At 32.0% G+C, this 16,312-nt stretch overlaps 1 protein-coding gene across 4 annotated transcripts in view; it reads left to right on the forward strand.

Annotated features, from left to right (window-relative positions):
- The window catches only part of LOC148599667 (uncharacterized), a 77,170-nt gene that overhangs the window by 35,008 nt on the left and 25,850 nt on the right, over window positions 1-16,312 (forward strand). For all 4 annotated transcript variants that reach the window (XM_088557123.1, XM_088557124.1, XM_088557122.1 and 1 more), the window contains 2 exons: window positions 1,834-1,925; window positions 2,817-2,969. In XM_088557123.1, coding sequence (XP_088413249.1) covers window positions 1,834-1,925; window positions 2,817-2,969 — 245 coding nt within the window. The remainder of the gene's footprint in view (window positions 1-1,833; window positions 1,926-2,816; window positions 2,970-16,312) is intronic.

Here is a 16,312-nt window from a genome sequence, read left to right on the forward strand (position 1 = left end):
GCATTTAAAATTTACATTCGTTAATTACCAAATGAGAAAAAATCAACAGAAAAGGACCTTGACTAAATTTGATTGTTCTTCAGAAGTAGATATTTATCCTGTTAATGTTTTAAAGAACGATGAGGAATCAATATTATTCCATTATTTTAATACTTTTGTTATCAATCCTTATAAAAATCATGCAGAAACTGATTATTGGTACTACATGTATCTTGAGCTTTTCTAAGGAAGCATTGTGGGATATAATTGGTATAGTTTAAGCTTTAAATGAAGTCCTTTTCTATGACAATTTTTTTTACACTTGTAGTATGGTGTATCCCTGACTGACTGATATGTCTGAGTCTATCAGATTATTCATAGATGTTTTAATTCGGATAATTTATTGATTCAATGTTGGTAGTGATGGAAAGATGCTGTTTTGGTTTTCATAATTTATAAATTGCCTTTTAGATTTACGTGTTACACTTTGTGTAGCGTATGCTTTAAAAAAACTGTCCTACTGCTTGATTGTGAGCACTTTAACAAATGCTGATTAAATGCTGAAAGTGGCTGATGGAATTCCCCTCAAAATATGTGGTAGTGATCCCTCAGATTTTCTTTTCAATTTAATAAGCTTTCATTATGCTAAATCAAATTTTGAGTTAATAAATATACTTTTTACCTGCCTGATGTATGGGATTGATACTTTCTGTGTTATCTTTAGAAGCCTCTATTAAAATCACTGAAGCTAATAATTTTATTTCTGTCTCAATCGATCTTAATGACATTTAGATGTCAGATAGATATAAATGTTTTATTCTCCATGTTGAGTTTAAATTTTTCAATATCAATTGATATGCAGTCAGAAAAACTTGAATTAAAATTTTGCTGGGAAATTTACAAAGTGGAATAAAACTTTCACAATAAGGTCTGAATTTTATAATAATTTTAGGGTTCTAGTTGAGTTTCCTTGGTGAAAGCTATTGGATATTTCACTAGAGTGAGGCTTATTGCTTCATGTAGCAATCTTGATAAATAATTATGCTTAAGTCACTATAATTTTCTTCCATTTTAAGCCAGTGATTGAAAGTACATGTGACTTTTTAACCACTTAGAAGTGATTAAATTTCTTTTAGAGTTTTTGCACCTTTTTACATTAAAGATTTTATGGGAGAAGCTGATTCTATTTCAACCAATTTAAACTTTTTTCAACTCTCTATGATAAAATAAAGATTTAAACATGCTTGCGAAACCTTATATATTTATGTTTAAAATTGTAATTTTATCAACTTGAGCGGAGAAATGATGTAATCCAAGCATTACTGAGGGAGAATCTGTATATACAATACTGTGAACGTATTAATTTTCATGGTTGCTAATTGTTGCGGATTCTGTCAAATGAACTTATTCACAGGTATCAATTTTCATGGTTTCAAAAAAAGGTGTTTAGTATTATATAGTGTTATAAAATCCATTCTGCTGGTACAATTTTACATGGTTTTCTGTCCACAGCGAAAGTAGCGATAATTACTACACTGTGAAAATGAATATGTTAACAGTGTACCAATTATCACATTTACAATTATTTGTAAATGATGATGAATGATATTATATATGGAAGTTTCTTACTATAATTTGTTTTGCCTTTGCAAAAAAATAAAATGGCTCAAAATATGTAGAGTTGAAACCCAAGTTTCATAAAAAATATCTCAAATCGAGTAAGTCTACTTTTGTCTCAGAAAAAAAAATTATCAATTCGGGTTTAAACATCTGGAACTTTAGGAGAGTATCAACTTATGAATCCAAACTTGTACCATTAATGATAATTTCAGGTATGATTTTTATCCTTTTCAGTCTGCCTTCAGAGGGTTCAGAGTTCGGAAAACTTTCACGGAAAGGAAGCGACTTCTGATGAAACACGAGCAGTTGAAAAAAGAAGCAGCCAGGTATTTATTGTCGTTTACGAAAAGTTTCTTGAAAATAAGTTATTCTTAGTAATAGACATGCATCTTCACTAGCCAAATTACTAGAAAAGCAGAGGATGCTTACCCTACCGGTGCACCTGGTCCATGCTCCCAGTTTTTAGTGGAGTCAGAGTTGCTCATTTACTTTTGTTACTTTGTATGTATGATTTTAGTTACTTTATGTTCTTTGTTGTGTATGTCTGTTTTCCATGTCTGGTCTTTGTCCCTGGATTACATTCTTTTGATTACCACTATAACCTTGGTTCCCTTGATTACTCTTACTAGCCACATCTACTCAAATTTGGCGAGCGGTGGTTTGCCACACTGAGATGTGCATGAAAGAATAAAGTTACTATCGGGGAACTGAAAAGGGAGATAATCCAACTTAATGGATAAATGTCAGTGCAAATTCTCCTAAACTGTTTAAGGGATTTGGGTTAAACTTCATAGGTATGTTGGGCATCATATGTAGATTTGCCTGAGGGATATAGTAACTGTTGGGGACTCAAAGGGGGATAATCAGACTTAGATTTATACACGTTAAAACCTCGTAAGCACAACTCCTAAACCATTCTAGGGATTTTGGAAAAATTTTGTCTAAATACCTCCCCCCATCTTTTTGACCCTCTGTCAAAAGATTTCTGGCTATTGGCCTTAATAATGTATATACTGCTGTCACTGTCAGTCCATATATAATATGAAATTGCTTTGTTGTTTAGTTCAGTGTTTTTAATCAAGTTAAGAAGGTCATCTTTGTTTTTGGTAATTTCTGAACTATTATGTAAGAAAGGTCAACTTTCTTCTTTTTTATTGTTTCTGAATTATTGCGTTAGAATCGTTGTAATAGAAACCATGCTTTTTTATGTATTGTAGAAAGAGAGCGGTGGAAGAAATAAAGAAAAAAGAAGATATTAAACACAAGGAAGAAGTGGAGGAACGACAGCGTCCTGCCTTCATCGATAAAACTCTAGTCAAACCTAGTCCTAAAGCTGATGTCTTAGCTGTTAATGTCCTGTCTGCCAAAAAGTAAGTTTAAATTCTAGTTGAAGAACATTAAAAAAGAAAATTGAGTAAAAGCTGATGTCTTAGTAAACATTCTAAGTCTTAATTGACCTAAAGTACTTGACCCAAAATAGCTTCAGTTACACTTAGTCGTGAAGCTTATTCCTGGCTGTGAATATCTCTCTGTGAACAGTTAGTGTGACTCTAAATTGATGGAAAGTTTGTCCAAAAAAATAATGTCTCACCTTGTTCTAAAGTTTGTCTCCTTGCTGTAAAGATTCTCTTTATAAAAAAGTTTGACTCCAAATTGAGGAAAAGTTCACCCCATAAATGCTAGGTAAACCTAGTCCAAAAGGTGATGCCTGATATTAATGTAAACATTCTGTTTTGTCTACTAAAAAGTATGTTAATTTCCGAATTCTGTCAAAGTACTATTGTTCGTGGGGTACCAATTTTTGTGGTTTTCGTGAGTAGGCCAAACCACAAAATTTGGTTCCAAACAAAAAGGAAATTTTCATTGATATGTATTCTGAAAACCTTAAAACCACGAAATCAAGAACCCACAAACTGGTTTTTCTTACCTAATCCATGTAAATTGGTACCCACAAAATTAAAGTACTTTCTCGGTTGACCAAAAGTGCATAAAAGATATCTTGTTATACCTAGTCCAGAAGCTGATGCCATATTTAAATGTAAACATTCTGTTCTGTCTGTCAGTTAATTTATGAAAAGTTCTTCAAAAAATATTTGAGTCGCATCTAGTCTTAAAGCTTAGTCTTAGTTGTAAAATATTCTGTCTGTAGAAATGTCACCTAAAGCATTTTATTCTGTTTGTAAAAACTTTGTCTTGTGGTATAAATTTTGAAGCACATTTATATAATGGCTCATTTGCTTTAAGATTACTGTTTTACGCTGTTGACTAATTTTCACTATTTTTGCAGTGAACACATAAAAAAAAATGGGATATAGTTTCAGCAAACTTGATTTCTAAAACTATGAACAATTTAGTGACTTTTGAAATTGCAAAGTTAATAAGTGTACATATGTTTATTTGACCAAATCAGTGAAAATTATAGCAACCATGAAAATTAATATGTTTTCTGACAGTAGTCCTATGACTATTTGTTTTAAGGGATGACTGTACATTGTAAAGACCCGTCATGGTAAGAGATATAATTCTGCATGCTGCTATTTTTCATGCATGTTGAAATATTTAATTGTTTTTTTGTTATTATGGTACAATATATCAGTATATTAAAATTGTTGAAGAGCTTCAGATTATGGAAAGGGAGATAACTCATTTTAATTACTGGAATTGAGTTGCATGGTAGCATGTTTTCCCCTTCCAAACTAACTCTGACATGGTGACATGTTGATATGGTGACATGGTGACATGGTGATATGGTGCACAGCTATGCAAAATCTCTATTAGCTCTTCATCAGATTCCTTAAAAACCTTTCAGACTGACAAGAGTAATGCATCTGGAATCATAAGTTTATTTTTAGTGTCTTCAATATGAAATTCCATTGTAAATGTGCAATATTGAAAACTTTGATAACTTCTAGTCCGTCTCTGGCATTGTAGAGCCAGTCCTTTTAGGTTTATTTGAACTGGTACATTTTAATACCCATGTGAAGCAATGCTACAACCAGTTGACTTAGTCAGAATTGGGATGAAAAGTGGTCTTGAATAGTATTCCAAAATAACTGCAAAAAATACTGAAGTGTCAGCAGTGGGATGATTCCTATACGTCAAATTCCTAATTCATGGCATATGAGAAAGTGAAATAGAGACTAGCTACATGCACAATATAGTGATCAAAAAAAAAAAATAGCACATGAAAACTGTTGATATGTGGAAACAAGACATCACACAAAAAAAAGCTAAAGCACTGGTTTAAAGATTGTTTGTCTTTCATTAGGATAAATATGGCTTGATATATTTGGGATATTTTTAACCAATTGTAATCTATGACTTTCATCAATCATCAGTCAATAAAGTCATAGACATTATTTAAAATGATGGTGTTAATTCATTTTTCAAAAAAAGTTGTTCGATTTAATTATCTTTTACCATTTAAAAAGCATTTTCAAATAAATGTCTGTCTGTTAGAAAATAACCTACCATTAATAGCCAAGGTTTAATACATAAACTAAAAACAAAAAAACAAAACAGCATTTGTACATTGAGCATACTGGTATGGGTAGTAACCACAGATTTTACTGCTTTTGAACAGTTTTTCTTTCCTGTAATATAAGGCCAAAAAAATAATTGTCTACAATCCTGCTACCAGCAAGGTAAAAATGGGGAAGATTGGTATGATTTTTTTCATCTCAAAAACATTTTGCATTGAGTAAATAATCTAGACCTTAACAGTGCTTGAACCAGAACAGTCATTAAATGTTTAGGGTGGACCCCCCACCCCCCCCAAAAAAAAAAATATAGGGTTGGTAAGGTAGCAGGAAACAAACATTTTTTTGCCTAATGTAATGTGATTTGATATAAAATATGTACCGGTACGTGTACGTGTAATGCCTAAGATTGAAAGGTCCTCAGTAATCTTTATAGACCCCCATCGCAATGATCTTCTGGGTCAGAAATGCTAGGCCTCCATCAAAGGGTGCATGCATTCATGCATCTATGAATCTGTGGAGGAATGCATTTGTCTGTGCATGCATCCAAGTGCTATAGTTGCATTCACTCCTTAATGTTCTTCATTTAATTTGGGCAGATTTAATTGATGATGTGTTTTAATAGCCGCAATACTAAGTTAGAATTTTAGTGTGGTACCGTCTTTTTTAATAGAGCAAATGCTTTGTTCTTTGTAAATGTTCTGTATAAAGATGCTGCCTGTGTTCTGTATATATTGTCCATACAATTGATACCTGCCTTTGACTTATTTCTTATTATTTTAATACCAGTCCATAAAAAATTCAGACATTGTCATTGGTAAAGTGATTCGTGGTGAAAAAAAAAACACCAAACCAACGATGCTTTTTCAGTGTACATGTGCCATACTTTCACACAACGATAATCATTTCTGCACTTTTTAGGGAATCATTATAGGATCTTAATATTATGCCGTGCAGTTCGTTGCCACAATCTTAAGAACTACACGGCTGCCATATTGGTTTCAAGTTCACTGGCATTCATGCATGTATGAACGATCTGGCGAAGTTCATGCATGTATGAACTTTCTGGCAATGACATTCTCGACCAATTAGAAACTGCTATAAGCATGAATAATCTCATAATTAGAATTATACTTTCATCTCCCATTAAAATCAGCCATATGAAACCAAATCAAGAACTATAACTCTTGCAAAGTGCCAATTTCATGTACAATCTTTGTAATTTTTATCTCAAGAGCGCAAAAATCTGGTTATGTGATCTGTCACTGTTGTGAACAAGAAATAAAAATTAATTCATCAGGTTTTTGACATGCATTAATCAACTTTTTGTCTGATTTTTAGAAAGACTACTACTTAAAGTTTATTGATTCATGGCTTCAAGTTCTGTGTGAAAATGTTTAATGGTTAATTTATATATTTGTCACATCATGGGATATAGTACATTATAGATTGACAGTTTATCTCTTATGTAAGACCAATAGGGATACAATATGTGTTTACTGTTGAACACTTGGTTAGCTTTAAAGTAAGTCTTCATTTGTAAGGCCAATAAGAATACAATATGTGTTTACTGTCAAACTCTTGCTTATCTTTAAAGTAAGTCTTCATTTGTAAGGCCAATAAGAATACAATATGTGTTTACTGTCAAACACTTGGTTAGCTTGTTAGCTTTAAAGTAAACTGTTGGTCTTCTTATGTAAGGCCAAAAAGATGTTATATGTGCTAACTCTCAAACACTTGGTAAGCTTTAAAGTAAGTCTTCATTTGTAAGGCCAAAAATATATTACGTGTTAAATGTCTTTCAAACGATATTTTCATACTTTGTACCTACAGTTGTAAACCAAGAAATCTTTGCACATTCCCACTTATTCTTTGCTAAGTCTTAGATTTCTAATGGTTGGTCACATTTCAATGAATTGTACCAAAATTTAAACTGATATTTAAACTTTTCTGTTTTACAGTATCCTTTTCTTGTTTTGCGACTTGATTTTGCACTTTTTTTGGTGAATTCAGACTAACCACATGTACAAAAATGTATTATTGCCAAATTTGTTTTTTCATTTAGATATTTTTTTTTTGTATATGTATAATGGGAACTTAGCTAGTTACAGGTTCATAAATGAAAATGGGTTTTCTAACATTAACAATAAAAATGTCATTTGCTACATATTTTAAGGAAAATATTCCTTCAAAAAGTGTTTGATTTGAACAGATTTTCGTTTTATTCAGGGTTCAGAATAGACAGATTTCACTGTTTTATCCACATGTCAGAATGCTATATAGCAGCAAAATTTATATTGAATATGATCTTTTTAACAAGATTTGGTTTGATTGTGAAACACATACTTTTTACTTGGCCTAAATTATTCATAACATTTGGCTATGCAATGGATTAAAGATTAAACTGTTATTCTATTTGTGCCTAAATTGTTACACTTGAGACATTGTAGAAAGGTGCATGTCCTGAGTGTAATGACCAATATGATTTAATCTGGACTTGGTTTCAATGCATTTCAATATCTTTTCTGATCATTTCATTTATAAAAGGGAGTTATTTTAGTGTGGAATTAATTATATTCTTGGTTATAAACTTTTGTGGCGGGGCAAAAATTTGTATGTGTGGATTTTTGTAGTACTATAACTCATGTTGATTTCATCCCAAGAGATTTATAGTTTAAAGAGGGATTTGACATTTCTGTGGTTCTTAGAATTTTTGGTTCGGTCAGTTGAAGAAGGTATCAAAAACTGAAGCCAAAAACAATCTTTTTTTCACATTTAGCTGTTTCTGAAGTTGTATTGGCTGTTGATGCCGTTAATTCCATTTTCGACTATAAACTATTGAAATAACAATGTGATCTCCTCCAAATTAATGTTTTTGAAAAGGATGGACTTTTAAAAGACTCTAAAGGACTTTTATAAAATCAATTTAGTGACATAAAAGACATTGTGGTTATTGAAGTATGAGGAAACATTCAGTGGAGGTTTCTCGGGCTAGGAGTAAAACTTCCAGGTTAGTATTTGTAGCCCTCATTTAATACCAGTTTTACTGGGAAGTAATTTATTAGGGAGATACTAGGAGATTGAATGAAAAACAATAAAAGATCTTACATCCTAGTTAGCAGTTAAATTGAGCACATCTCACATTTAATAGTAGATACAGGTAGTTACCATAAATTAGTTGGAGATGTATATAGTGATCATGCAGTTTGTCTGTGCATTCATCCCTTGATGCATGTAGTGTAACTGCCCCCACAAAGTAAGTTGTAGATATATAGTGATCATGCAGTGTGTCTGTGCATCCATCCCTAGTTTTAATCTTCAACTCTTCTGAAAGCACTGAATCAAACTTCATGAAACTTTCACAAATTCTTTATTGCATAATGCCATTGTGCATCATGCTCCTATTTGATTTTTCTCATCTATATAGCTTTTGTGTTTCCTGATGCAGAACATGGACTTGGTCATTCACCAACCAAGGAAGGACCATCATCTCATATGCAACTCTTCTGGAACAGCTGGATATAATTGATGCATCTTTCACACACATTTTACCACTTAATGCTCTACTGTTCACCTCCTATTTTAGTTTTCCATCTGCATGAATTTTTGGATTTCCTTTTGAAATGGGTTCTGGTAAGGACTGCTGGGAGTTACCATCTAGTGAGCATTTTGAAATGAATCTCTTTGAAATTGTATAACAAGATGCCAAACCACAAAATGAAAGCTTGGGATTATTTTTGGGATTTTTACTTAAATGGTTAAAGAAATAGGGACCAAAAAGAAGCAAGAAACATTCATTTTCATGATTTTTGGCCAATAACTTGACGAAATTTGAATGGAACAATTTGAAATTATACAACAAGTTTTGATACTGCAAAAATAGGCTGGGATTGAATTTAAGAATAGGAAGCCAAAATGGTGCCACTTTGATTTTGGTCAAATTCTTATCTTGTGTCCCAAATGTTTAATCAGACTGCAGAGCTGTTTTTTTATTTAATCATTTTATTGTTATACAAAAGTCTGTTTTAATGTACCATTGTAAGTGGTTCTTGTCTGACTAATTTAAGGATGACCTATTTTTAGAATAGAATTATTCTCTGTATTCCTGCAGTTTTGCAAATCTTCGAAACCATAATGTATGGAATTCAAATAAACCTATGTACTCTTTTCATCACATAATGCCATTGTGACCTTTAATTTTACATTTCCATCCATTGCAATGACTTTTGGGGTTTTCCTGATGTGATTGATATGGACTATGTTCATCAACCAAGGGTCAGTACCATATTCTGATCCCCTATACCTCTGAAACAATTTCAGTGACACCTGCACTCATTCTCCATTACATTGTTATTTTTGCACCTGCTATCATTCCCCTAGGAAGCAAAAACTCACTGTTGCATCCTATATTAAAGTATATAACATTTGGAAGAGTAATCAAGGGAACCAAGGTTATAGCGGTAATCAAAAAAATGTAATCCAGGGACAAAGACCAGACATGGAAAACAGACATACACAACAAAGAACATAGAGTAACAATAATCATACATACAAAGTAACAAAAGCAAATGAGCAACTCCAACTCCTCTAAAAACTGGGAGCATGGACCAGTTCCACTGGTAGGGTATGTGTCCTCTGCTTTTCTAGAAACACCCGCTGAGTTGCTCGTAAAAAGTCAAGATTAGGGTAGGCGAAAGAGGAAAGGAAAACTATGACACGTTGAACAAATCAGTTTTCATGGCACAGATGGATACACCGTAACGATCCATGAGTTCATGATGATGGCCTTAAAACTTCTGTAGTGATGACTTCAGTCTTGTAGCAACATAACAACCCTGCTCCAGAAACCTATTTTTTAGAATTCTAGCGCGATACAAAAGGTCTCTGTTGTCTTGGCAAGTTCTGGCATAGCGTATGAGTTATAATATGAATACTCCATACGCAGGTGCTGAAGGGATGTTGCCACTGATGAAAGGAAAGTTGACAATTTTGAATGAAAAGTCATCACGTTTGTTGTAAAGTTTGGTCAATAGTTTTCCTTTACCATCAATTTCTAAGTGTAGGTCAAGATATGAGGCTGACTTTACAGTGTCTGTAGTATCCATTATCTCAAGTTCTTTGGGGTAGATGTGATGTGTCAAATCCCCAATATTAGGATTGTTTAAAGATAATACATCATCTATATAGCGGAAACTGAGATTAAAGGATCTAGCTAAATGATATTCTTTCTTTCGGATCAGATCAGCTATAAAAACAGCCTCATAAATGTCATTTTTATTCTGAACAATCGAGAAAATAAGAAAACAGGTGAAATATGCCAAAGAAAAAACAAAACATTTTATGTGAAAATGACTGTTATTGGTATGGCATACTGTACCTGTCATAATTATTGGTACAGTCGGAGCAGTACCAACCATAACGGTTCCTAAGCTCATGCTATTCCGTATCATCCATTGTAAGAGTCTTGAGGTTTCATGATGTAAAACATAGATATTTTTCATATGTTGAACTAGAAGTGGAAGACTGATTTCTAATGTCACACCCACTTGATATTTTGACAGAAGCTTTTTATAGGTATGCCATGACATGAGATTCAATTTCAGATTCAAGTTCCATCAATTTGTTGTTTGAACACTTTTTTTTTTGGTTATGTATGTTGGTTTTTTTATTGGTTGAACTATTTGTGAAGAAGTGCAATTAAAACACATTTAATGTCTTGTTTTAATAATTGTGTTTTTTTTTTAGTTAAATCACAAAAAAATGACTTATATCAGCTTTGATATTTTTTTAAAGAATTAAACAAAGAATTATTTCACATGATTTTTACTTGTATTGAGCAAATAAACTTTGTGACAGAGATCACATGAATTTCGGATCAATCCAGCCTTCATATGAAATTCATGCAAAAATTATGTTAATTTCAGGTGAAGTTCACATGAATTTCATATGAAGCTTGATTAATTTCATGTGAAAAATATTTATCTGTGTAATAGTCTTGCAAGTAGACAGTGAACAATCTTATCTTTTATTTCTGTTGCTAGATTGTATGATACATTTAGCTATCAACTAATGTACAGGAATCCATATCCTAAAAAAGGTTTTTAATGATTGTTAATAATAAAAACCAACAAGTTTAAAATGGCTTTGTGACAAATTTTTCCCTTTTGATTAATTTAATCCTTATAATCCTCCCATGAAATTTAAATGGTAACTATAAAACACTTAATAAGTAATCCAGACAATATTGGAATTAACAACACCCCATTGTTAAATGTTTATGTATTGCTACAAATAAAAATCAGGCAAAAAGGATTTAAGAGGAAGAAAATTTTACCTTTGTATTTATTTGACTCTACTGGCAACTTTTTGGTAAATAAAAATTTGCATGTCCATTTGTTTGTCTATCTGTCTATCCAATTTATCCATCCTTTGTGAATATACCGTTTGAATACAGCTCTCTACATGTTCAATACTTTTAATTTGTTAAAACTTTATTGATCTAGGACTTATATTGAGAATATATTATTGTTTAGAAATGATAAGCCTCCCTGTCAAAAATACTGAGTATTCATAAATCATGAATCTATACTTTTTGAACATGTTAATCTTAATTCATTAAATTCCTTTTATAAAAGAAATGATACTCCTTAAAATGTGCCAAAATGCCTTTCATGTAAGATCTGTCTTAATCAATGTGTTGAAATTTATTCTTTTGATAGCAAAACACAATCAATGGGGGGATTAAATAAATAAATCCTAAAAATCATACTTTGCCAGACTTTTAATCTGACCAATAACTAACGAATTATTCAACATGTTATAGGTTGATAGGGGTATATACCAATTGTATTGGAAATCTTTGATGAAGTTTCCAAACAAAGTGATAGCGGAATTTATCTATTTAGATTTATTGGAAAGGCACATTGTTTTCCTAAAATAAATTTGACACTGGAGAGAAGAATAAAAGGATGATGATTTGTAGTTAAAATGGATTTAATTGACTTTTTGTGTTCTCTAAACAAGTAAAAGTGGAAGTTTAAAATACTTTTGTGTTTTGAATGGTTATATCTGTAGTATTTCCATTGATGCCTGAATTTTGGATTTTATCTTTTATGTTTTAAATTTTAATCATTGTTGTGAATTATTTTCGAAGGATTAAAAAAGGAAGCGTTAATATTGTAATAGTGTGTAGATTTAAAGTCCGGATCCATTGGTATATTATTCCTTGGTGATAAGATTCAAAGATTTTGGGATATTTGTTTTTTTTCTACTTTTTTTTTATTGGTCGTCATGACAATGGTACTACTTGGTAGAGTTATTTTGACCATTATGCTGTGTTGTTTTCAAAATTAATATTGGAAGAGAATATCGGTAAATTAAATATTGTGTTCAGAAAAAAATCTTGAAAATGGGAGAGCTTTTTAAGAAGAAGGACTTATGGAGGATACCTAAACTTCAGCTTAACACCATACACCAAATTGCCACTTCAAAACCACAAAAAACTGACTCAGAATTACCTCCCCTTCCAAAATCCAATGGACTAGTAGTAGATTCAAATGCAAAACAAAAATGGCGGAAAAGTGCAAAAAAAGCTGTAGTTGTTGAAAGTTTTTCACAGAAACAGGAGTATAGGTAAGTGATGTTGAAGAAGATGTAAAATCAAGACATGGTGTTCTGAAGCTTGGAGTCATGGAGCATCAGGGCTGTCTTGAGAGTTTGGAAACATGAATAGCTTAAAATCATTCTGCCTGTAATGACATGTTTTTATACTCTACACAACGAAGTTGCGAATGGTATAATGTTTTTGAACCATCCGTCAGTCCATCTTCAGTTTTCCGGACTTTTTTCTAAATGCTTGCAGATATTGACATGATTTTTGGTATATAAGTTCACCATGATAAGTTACAGGTCAAGTATAACTTATGTTCCGCTCCGATGATTTTTGGAAAAATTACGGGCCTTGAACTTAGCTAAATTCACAGAAATAACTGTTTTTCAGACTATTTTTTCTAAATGCTTGCAGATTATGACATGATTTTTGGTATATAAGTTCACCATGATAAGTTACATGTCAAGTATACGTTTTGTTTGCTACAATGATGTTTACTTTTGATTAACTACAACTCAAAGAAATCACAGTCTGGAGTTTGAAACTACCATTCTGAGTAATAGAATTTAGTTAAAAGATAAAGGTCTAAAGCCTGAAAAACATTTTTATTCCTATTTTTATCGGGGTCCTTCTACATGTATTTCTCTTACAAATTTACTAGAGTAGCCAATATGGGGACGCGTTGGGTATGTGAGCACCCTCACTAAGGTTCTTTAATATTTGGAAGTGACTGTTTGAATTTTAAAGGCAGGTGCAGAGCAGGTGTTTTAGGAAGTGTCATGTTTTCCCCTTAGTCAAGATATAAACCATAACAACAAAGTCATTATATGAGTACAAATATAGCATCTTTCCTCATACACAAAACCTAAAATCACTGTTGTACTCTTATATTAACTACCTTTAGATCTATAATCTCTAGGTACAGTTAAAATCTTTGGATTTTATTATACCCCCAATTTTAAAGTGTATATATTGATGCAGGTGTCCATCCTTCCTTCCATCCGTACTTCCTTCCATCCTTCCATTACACCATAGGTACACATCCATTATCCATTACTCATCATACACCATCGAATGGAATTACATATCCCCATTGTGCACCCCCTATTTTAGATTTTGATTCCAGTCATTTTTGATGTTTTTCTTCAGGAAAACCGGGACTAAGTCATTTATGAAGATGGGGAAATGGGGTACCCACCTCTTAACTGCTACTTCTCCTACTGAATGAAATTTATTTAAACTTTCACAGATTGTGTTCATACATATTCCCATTATGCACCTCCTTTATTAGATTTTGCAGCAAATCAATTTTGAAGTCAAACGTGCATGTTTATATCAAATGAGGTATTGGTAATATCTATTTAGTAAGCATTACTCACAGTTTTTCTCTAGTTTTTAAGTGTAAGTTTTTGTAAAAATCAGGCAAAAAGGGAAAAATCAGAAGCATGCATGTCGAAACCCTACCAATCTGACAATATAGTTTCACTCAAGCACGCTTTTTCTATTAGAAAAGACCATTATTTGATCTCTGTATCGTTAGATTTGCTTTGAAATTTTTCAATGGAATGTTAGAAAAATGAGATTTTTGACAGATTTATCTGCTTCTTAAATGCTCAGTGCATCTCAATGAAGTTATAACTCAATTTACCAAATTGATATTGAAAATCTTGTCTTTTTTCCTACAAAAAGTGCAAATAGTCAAATTAAACTCTCAAAATGATGGGGTTTTTCATACCATGTTTCACTTACTGCCCAATTCTTACAAAGACTGACATTTATTTTATGATGCTTGTACTATAACCCCTGTGTTGCCTGAATTAGGAAATATTCTGTGCAGTCCATTCATTTAATAATACTTGGGAAGTGGGTGTGTTCTAGGTAATAAAGAATGCATACTTGTTTGTGAATAAAATTCGATTAAAACCCCTGAGTAAACACAACAAATTTTGACTGTTTAACAGACTGATTTTTGTTAATTGCAGTATGTTCATCTACGACCATGTCATATAACTCAAAAACAATATGAGGAATTAAAATTCTCACTTAAATGTTAATGAAAGGTTTTGTGATTAACATTTGAAGTAGAGTTACCTCCCTTTTTTTCATAATAATTGTAAGTGACATTGTTTGTTGAAAATGTACTATAGTTTTAACATTTTTGCATTCCATAATGCCAAACAAAAATAGTCTTATATCCTGCTACCAGTCAGGAAAAAATGTGGTAGTTAGGTTGTGAAATAATTTATTTTTTTCAAAAACAAATTTCATTGAGTTAATGAAGAAACAATTGAGACTTCGACAGTGTCAAAATGGCCATAAAATGTTTAGGGTAGTCATAAAAAAAGGAAAGGTAGGAAAATGAACATATTATTTTTTCTAAGTAACATAATGACCTTTATACTGCAGCCGTTCTACTTGAGAAGTCAAAATGCATTGACCGTACACATGTACATGTACTTAATGGTGGTGTATGATCACTGACTGAATATACTTTTTTGTTGTGATGTTACTAATGTTTTTTATTTTAAGTTCCCAGGATGTTGCATAAAAACTTACTTTTTCATGCTTTATATGCAACTTTTCTTCATTTTTTTGGGGGGGATTAGTCTAGCATATGGAGTACTGTGTGTATTAATAACAGTTAAAAAGAATGTTTGCCTCTGTGCCATCTCCAACAGGGAAAGTGAAACTTGCTTAATCTACCCATTGTCTATTGTATATTTACGGTTTGTTTTTTTTTTTTTTCAGTGGGCTTGGGTAATACTTGTAGACAATAACAGTGTATTGACATGGAATCAAGAAAATACATAGTCAAGGCTTAGAATTGGGGTCAAATGTGAAGCTTCACCAAGCATTTTTTTTTATTTGTGTCGAATTCGTATATTGTTTTTATTTCTAGTCAATAAACTGTTAATGTCTTTATACTGCAATCCTAATAATTTTTAAATCAAGTTTGATTTTATAGGACGTAATGTTACATTTGTCCCCACATGTGCCCAAACCACTAAACAGTAACATTATTCTTCTCAGCATGTAGTTTACATCCCTCAAGTTTTGACTTCACAATAAGTTTTCATTTCTATCAAAACTTAAAATCAATTTTCTTCATTATTTATTGTGAATTTATCCATAGGTGAGAAATTTGGGCTCCATGGAGCCTCTTGTTTAAAATTTATTTTCTGTTTTTTTTTTCTCTCTCATTTTGTGTTCTTCTTATTTCTTCTGCTAAATTTATTTTTTCATACATCCCCCCCCCAAAAAAAAAAATAAATAATAATAAAGTTGTTTCCTAAAAGTACATGAAGTAATCTTGTGACTGAATAAGTTTTACCATCAAGTTTTTCTCAAATGGTTGAAATTTTTAATCCTAATTAATCTTTTTGGTGCATTGATTGTTTACTGTAAAGTTTTACGTTAGCTGTTTAAATATGATACTATTTTGTCTGCGTGCAAACTATTAAATCATGTAATTGAAAAATTATAAATATCCCCCTCGAAACTTTTGTTGAGTACGTTAATTCTATGGCCTGTGGCGATAATGATATACTTCAAATAATTTGCCATTGTTCATTTTCTTGAGGGGCAGTCTCTGTGTAGTAATACTATTCCTTAAACAAATATGTGG

This window comes from Perna viridis, chromosome 13 (genome assembly GCF_037379345.1).
Source record: "Perna viridis isolate PV_CMFRI_1.1 ecotype Kerala chromosome 13, ASM3737934v1, whole genome shotgun sequence".
Classification (NCBI taxonomy): domain Eukaryota; kingdom Metazoa; phylum Mollusca; class Bivalvia; order Mytilida; family Mytilidae; genus Perna; species Perna viridis.